This window comes from Lolium rigidum, chromosome 4 (genome assembly GCF_022539505.1).
Source record: "Lolium rigidum isolate FL_2022 chromosome 4, APGP_CSIRO_Lrig_0.1, whole genome shotgun sequence".
NCBI classification, from domain to species: Eukaryota; Viridiplantae; Streptophyta; class Magnoliopsida; order Poales; family Poaceae; genus Lolium; species Lolium rigidum.
Window position 1 is genome coordinate 231,593,105 of NC_061511.1, and position 7,671 is coordinate 231,600,775.

At 47.7% G+C, this 7,671-nt stretch overlaps 1 protein-coding gene across 1 annotated transcript; it reads left to right on the forward strand.

Moving 5' to 3' along the window:
* Positions 1-768: 768 nt before the first annotated feature.
* Positions 769-1,773, forward strand: LOC124648401 (NADH-quinone oxidoreductase subunit B-like). Its single transcript, XM_047188179.1, has 2 exons — positions 769-1,154; positions 1,539-1,773. Exons 1-2 carry the CDS (start codon positions 769-771, stop codon positions 1,771-1,773), a joined length of 621 nt encoding a protein of 206 aa, XP_047044135.1.
* The last annotated feature ends 5,898 nt before the right edge of the window (positions 1,774-7,671 follow it).

Consider the following 7,671-nt stretch of genomic DNA (forward strand, 5'->3'; position numbering starts at 1 on the left):
TCCCACATGCTAAAAATGTAAGGCATGCTTGACTTTGCATTTGTCTTGCAAAGTATACTCAGTAACCACTAATATATCCAGTATATGGGTTAAGCATGTATACATATTATATATTTCCACTCAACTTTGTTTAGATACGAATGTATTTAGATGTGTTGGTTGACTAAAAATATCCATGCCTAGATAAAGTTAAGTCAATTTATGAATCGGAGAAAGTATATCATTGCATTCATCTTGAGAAATATGGGTATTTCATATAAAAAATTTCTAGATCTTCTATTAGTGAGTATCACCAGAGACTAGAAAAAATCAAACACGTCTTACATTTTGAGATGAAGTGAGTGTGAGTCGTCATGGGTTTTGCCTTAATTCAAAGTTTCGTTGTGTACTGTGTTCCTAAAAAAAAAAAAACGTTTACCCTGGACATGCTGACATGCTACTTAAACGCAGCCTTCGATTTGCATAGTCGGTCCAGTTTTGTAAAATTAAAAAAGAAAAAAAGTAAAGCTCTAGGCGGTGACCGATCTCACGGAGTCTGCAATACGTGTCTCCCGAGCCAGCCGCAAGGCTGGCTGGAGCGGTGGCGTGGACTGTCTTTCTTGTCCTGCCACGGCCCACGGCACGTACGCACCGCTCTGCGGTTGCCGACCCTCTCCAACGCACAGACAAAGCCTCTCCGTCCGCCACCTCCGCCAAGCCATTTCTCACAGCCCAGCCACCCGCCCCTCCACCACACCGTACGCTGCTTTCCGGCCACCAGACATCGCCATGGCGCTCCTCCTCCCACGCGCAGCGCGGCTCGCGCTACTCTCCGGCGCCCCGCGCGCCTACTCCTCTTCCTCCTCCGCCGTCACGGCGGCAGCTGGCCGGACGACGACGGCCCCTGTTCCCCGCGGCGTTGCAGCTGCCCCGATGTCGAAGGCCGCCGAGTTCGTGGTGTCCAAGGTGGACGACCTGATGAACTGGGCGCGCAGGGGCTCCATCTGGCCCATGACGTTCGGCCTCGCCTGCTGCGCCGTCGAGATGATGCACGCCGGCGCCTCCCGCTACGACTTCGACCGCTTCGGCGTCATCTTCCGCCCCTCCCCGCGGCAGTCCGACTGCATGATCGTCGCCGGCACGCTCACCAACAAGATGGCCCCCGCTCTCCGCAAGTCCGTATACATCACCCCCCACCACCTTATGCCTTATACTTCGCACAAACATGGCTCCTCTTTACATTTGATCTTCAATTCGCTTGAAACTAAAGATTAAAATCCTACAAGTAAAGTAGCACCCTCCTGCAAACTATTTGAGATTTTCAAATCTCTTCTGCTCGTGTGGTTGGCTGATGAAGGTTTCTGGATCGAGATTTCCTGATGTGGTTGTTGAGATTTTATTGTCAACTTTGAAAAATCATTTTCTACATATGATTTATTATTTTGATTCCATGTGGATGGACACATAGATACCTCTCGAAATGCAGATACCATCTAAGTATAGCTGACACTTTTTTTTGCGGAATAGCTGACACTTTGAGCTTCGTATGTTCTTGACAGGGTTTATGACCAGATGCCAGAGCCCCGATGGGTGATCTCGATGGGCAGCTGCGCCAACGGCGGTGGATACTATCACTACTCATACTCTGTCGTGCGTGGGTGCGACAGGATCGTCCCTGTGGACATCTTCGTCCCCGGGTGCCCTCCGACAGCTGAAGCTCTACTGTACGGTGTTCTCCAACTGCAGAAGAAGATCAACAGGCGCAAGGATTTCCTCCACTGGTGGGAGAAGTGAATGGGCGGTTCTCGATAACCGGCTTGTGTCTGCTGTGCGTATGTTGGGACTGTGTTCTTTTTCTTTCTTCTATTTTTGGTGAAATAAGAGAAGCAGGAAACATATGCCGTAGTAGTGGTACTTAGCTGGCATGTGTTAATTAGTCCCTGCATTGCTTCACAGTTCATGAATAAGCTAGGTGCTGTGAACAGTTAATACTTATGGGTGTCCAGTTTGTTTGTACTGGTACCGTATCTATGTGTTGGGCCTTTATGAAACTTTGAACTGAGATGCATCTATGCAATTAAGATGTTGCAGCATACTGTTCGAGCTATGTGGAACAAACCTTCATTCCAGAATTTGTAGCGTATAATTTGTCTACAAATCGATGCTTTGGTCAACTAGTAAGCAGGTATATTAGGATTCGTTTGTGTTGGAAATATATATAAGAAATTTTGCATGATTTAATCAAGAAAAACAGTAGATAAAACATGAGAAAAATAGAGGAATCAAACTAGTCATGCCATCTAACAAATAGCATGGTAATATCAATTCTACTAGATAAGGTATTAGAACAAAAAGTTGCAGTAAAAACTCATAGAGGAGAGACGGAAACAACGTACGGTCCAGTACGTTCCTATTTTTTTTCGATCAAGGAGCATCGCCCCAGCTTCTTGGATGCACACAGCTTTCTTTTATTAAATTATTCGCAAAGTCTTACAAGGAGAATACAAAGATCAACTTGAAGCCTCCTACTTAGCGATAACTCGCTATACCTACGATGAAGGGGGAACCAAGAACAAGGCCATACTCTCTGACGGTACACCAACGCACATCATCCAATAAAGCAAAACCCTGAGGGTGTGCCATTGCACACGTCGCAGAGTTCGCAACCACCATCTATCTCGAACCTATCTCCAAGTGAGATCAACGCATTGATCATGCCAGGCCTGCCGTCGATGTCACCATGACGCCAGACAGCTCCACCATCCTGCACGTGTCCAGCAATCCTCGCCCGTCTTCGACACCCCGCAGCTCCACGCCGCAGAATTATCGACGACAACGTGGTTGATGAACACCACACCACCAAGATCCACCTCCATCCAGCCGCTGCTCCAAAAACGATGCACCAAGAGGTAGAACGACGCAAGGAGCGCCGTCATCGTCCGATCCTGGCTAGATCTAGGGTTTCCCCCGGAGCAGCACGAGTGAGTAGCCGCAGACTGCGACGACGATGCCTTCAAGAAGGAAGCGACGCTTAACGCCACCATCGCCCGCCAATCGAGGCACGGTTTTCACCGATAGCAGCGAATCCCCAACTCGGCGAGAGCATGCGGAAAGGCCAGCAAAGATGATGCCTTCGCAAGGGAACGACGCCAATAGCCGCCGCCATCATCCGCCAAGAACGAAGTCAAGGCGCGGTTTTCACCGGTGGCCCCTTCACCGCTGGCTCGTCATCGACTAGATCTTCATCGCCGAAGTCGACGGATCATGTGATCCGCCACCCCAGCAACCAGCCGACCACCTCCGGCGAAGAAGAGGGCCGCCTCCGCCGTCGAACCCAGGGCTGCTGCCCCGGGCGCCCTCGTGCCGCGGGAGGAGCCCAAGATCACCTCCACGCCCCGGCGATAGGCGGGGGGATGCAGCGGCACAGATCGAAGAACCTGGCCGCCGCCCACCACGAGCCACCACCGACGTGCCGCAGCGTAACCGACGGGAGGCGGGGAGGCCGCAGCGCAGCGAAGCCGACGGGCCGCAGCGCGATGCCGCAGCGAAGCCCGCCGCCAACCACCCAGCGTGCCGCAGCGTCGAAGAGGGAAGATGTCTGGAAAGAAATCATTGTGCTGACTCGCTGCAACTATTTCAATTCCAGTCTTGTATGTTGCTCTAGCATTTATCGCCATTTTTGTTTGTTTTTTCATGCATATTAGCATATAATGATTTACTGATCTATTTGTTAATTGCAACATCGGTAGTCTAAATTTACTATTTTCTCATCCCATTTTTTACTATTTTCTATTATTCCCATTTTTTATACTATTTTCTCTTATCAAAGAAAAAAATTAGTGGAGAGGAATAAAACTAGAGAAATTTACTCCAATAAATAGTCAAAATTACATAGAAAATAAACATCATTCCACACAACTATGACGACTCCTGAACTTAAATTTCATAGTTAAATGGAGACCGACCACTCTATTTCTTATTTACTCTTATTCTACTTCATGTTTACTTTTATACTCGCCTCACATACCTAATCTATAAGTTCCATATTGATAGCTCGCTCCATCCTTCAGTTTCACAAGGATGCGGCTAAATCCATCATCAAACCTACCTTCTTTGATGAAGGTTTTTTAGTGGGGTGACGCGGTACATGTACCTCTTTAACAACATCAATCTTTTGACATGCACATGTACCCTGACACCTAAGACATAAAAAATTACTATGGGTATAACGAAAAAACCGAAAAAATATATGTGTGTGTATTTCAGCGTTTGTCCTCGCGAAGACAAAAGAGGTTGGGCATATCTCAATTGCCATGGTAGTTAAAGTTGTGCTATCAAATGACCTTGAAAAATAATCTTAAAATTTAAACATACTTAGATATATCAATACAAAGTAAATCTTACGCAATGTATGATCAACCTCCATGTTGTAGGCCATAAGATTGTCACCATTTTATTCGGCTAATAACCACTTATTGCTGATAGAGATGAGCGGATTGAGAAGAAAAAAATGCCAGCTTGCCACGGCTCACATGCTTTTTAGCCTCATAGGCCTTTTTGACCTACTTAATTTAAAGAACTCACAAATTATATAGGAAAATCAGAAAAAAAAAACAGAAAAATAATAAACAGGATGTGCCGTGCCGGCACACGGGTCTTGTTTCGGCGCACAAGCACGGCCCGGTGGCCTCGCGGGCCAGCATGGCCCAACACGACCGTGCCAGCTATACACGTGAGTCATGAGCATGGGGGTGGCGTCCGAGTGAAACTCCGATTAGGGTTGATTGTCACATTGTACATCATTTTGCAGATTTGAGACGTTAAATTAGCATGGGTGTACGTTGTAGGTTGCTTGTATCTTCTCTGTCTTCTTATAATAGTGGTGGTGCTTTATTTTGGAAAGCATAGTACTTGGTACTTCTCTTACTTCTGAAGAAGCTCCAACCCAATGAGTTGTGTCCAGTCTATTGTTTTCTCGTGTTGTGTATTTTTTTTTAGTACTCGAATGCTCTTTATACATTACAGAGCCACACATAACGTTCGATTTCTTGTTTCATGACTTTCGTGTATGGTGTGCTAGAACAAACATGCTAACCAATGAACCCAAACCAAAAAAAAACATATAAAAGCCTAATTAAACACCCTTTCAGACAGTCTGAAACCATCTATAGTTCTTAACTCCTCAACTTCAGACAGTGGCATCGCTTTCTAATTCAACTATTTTCTGTACTTGGACGAGACATTTTGATTAATTCAGCTCCTACACGGAATCAGAACGTTGCTGGTTGGTAGGCCACTGAAGTGAACTTACATAGTAATTTAAATTACCCTCCATGGTTGGTAAAGAACTAAGGTACTAGACACTATGTGTACAAAGCTATGTACATCCTCCAGTCTATAAGTAACCCCATTTTCGAATGCAGCATATTCAACACTCAAGCTCATAAAACTAGACCTACATACATCAGTTTTGAAGAGAACAATGTGGTGAGGGGAGTTACGATCGATGATGGCTCTGAGCATAATCTGTAGCTGCATCACAAGATATCCTAAGAATGGGATACATTGAGAATTTCAGAGTAGAAAACAAGCGACAGGGAAGGATGCTATTTTGCGTGAAGTTGTTCTACATAATTACATTAGACTCTATAGTAGTTGCTGAGACTGGTACTCCGGGCCAAGGAACTACTCTTTGACGAGTCTAAGTTGATTGTACGTTATTCTACAGTTGTAAAAGAAGATGACCTCGCGCATAGATTTCCTTCACTGTTGGGAGAAGTGAATCGGCACACCAATTCCGGGGTTCATGTCTGCTCCTGCATAAGTCTGCTATTTTGTTTTGCTTATTATTTCTTTCTTTTCTTTTTCTAGAAATGATAGAATCACACGGCTTCTTTGTCCGAAGGCATATCCTAGTTACCGTGAAGAATGCACACTTCAACTTATGTCCCTATTTCATTACGTATATGAAAATATATGTGCCGACAACATTATGCCTCACTAAAGCTTGCCATGTATTTTTCCTCTTATTGCATTTGAAAATAACGAAAAAAAAGCCTATAATAACAAAAAGTAAACCTGCTAAAAAGACAAGACGCAAATTTGGACAAAGAAAATGGAAGTTGCGGAAAATAGAAAAATCTAATCTAGACAGCAAATACCAGAGGCAACAGAGCAAGCTCTAAGAGCATCTTCAGCCGTTGGGGCTTCCCAGGCCGAAATACGGCGCTATTTAGCGCTGGATGGATGTAATTTTTTTTTTTTGCATGGGCAGCCCATTTTTCCAGCGGCGAGTTCGGGATGGATGAATTTTTTTTTTATAAATAACGGCGAATTCGGACAAAACAAGACGAAATTCGTTCAAACATAAGCGAAATTTAAAGATATTTAACATATGTAGGCGAGTTCATACATATATATGCCGAATTCGTACATATATTTGAATTCGGCCAGATGGAAACATAAACTAAAACTAACAACGGCCTACTACATGCCGAAATGGTGGTAGAAGGCAGTGTGGTCGTCGCCGCCGTCGTCGTCGCTCGAGTTCCCGGCGTCCTCGGGCGGCGGCGCCGCCGGTGGCATCCCCAGGGGGAGGAGTTGCCGGCCTCAATGTGCGCGAGCACACGGGCGAGCGTGCGGCCCGACGCACCCCACACGCGGCGGCGGCCGGCGGCATTGTTACGCGCTGGAGGAGGGGGAGGACCGTCGTACGCTGCGAGTTCCCGTTCGTGCCGGAGACGGAAGAACTTGTTCCAGGCGTCGTAGTTGTCGGCGTGGTACCGCTCCTCCGCGCGCTGCTCCTCGGTGAGAGTGACCCGCACAGCGTCGATAGCGGCGTCAAGCTCGTCGCCTCCCACCGGAAGCGGCGGGATCGGGACTCCCCCCGCGCTCAGGCACCATCCTCCGGGCACGCGGAAGTCCGGCAGCGCCGGGTAGCTCGCCATGTGCAGGAGTCCCGCCTCCCACTGGTGTGGGAACGACGGCCAAACCCGTTGTTCGCCGCGCCGTGGCCCGCCATTGCTCGCTGGTGGAGGCGGATTGGGGAGAGAAGACAGGGCTAGGGAGAGGAGGGAGACAGCGGTGCTGAATGCGTGATTGCGCGTAGTTAACACGTCCGTTGGGAACCCCAAGAGGAAGGTGTGATGCGCACAGCAGCAAGTTTTCCCTCAGTAAGAAACCAAGGTTATCGAACCAGTAGGAGCCAAGAAGCACGTTGAAGGTTGATGGCGGCGGAGTGTAGTGCGGCGCAACTGTAGGATAACGTTGCATAGAAAACAAAAAATTTCCTACCGCGAACACGCAATCCAAGCCAAGATGCAATCTAGAAGACGGTAGCAACGAGGGGATATCGAGTCTCACCCTTGAAGAGATTCCAAAGCCTACAAGATGAGGCTCTTGTTGCTGCGGTAGACGTTCACTTGCCGCTTGCAAAAGCGCGTAGAAGATCTTGATCACGATCACTTCCGGCGCCACGAACGGGCAGCACCTCCGTACTCGGTCACACGTTCGGTTGTTGATGAAGACGACGTCCACCTCCCGTTCCAGCGGGCAGCGGAAGTAGTAGCTCCTCTTGAATCCGACAGCACGACGGCGTGGTGTCGGTGGTGGTGAAGAAATCCGGCGGAGCTTCGCTTAAGCGTGCGGGATGTGGTGGAGGAGAGAGACCGCTAGGGTTTGGGGAGAGAGGGG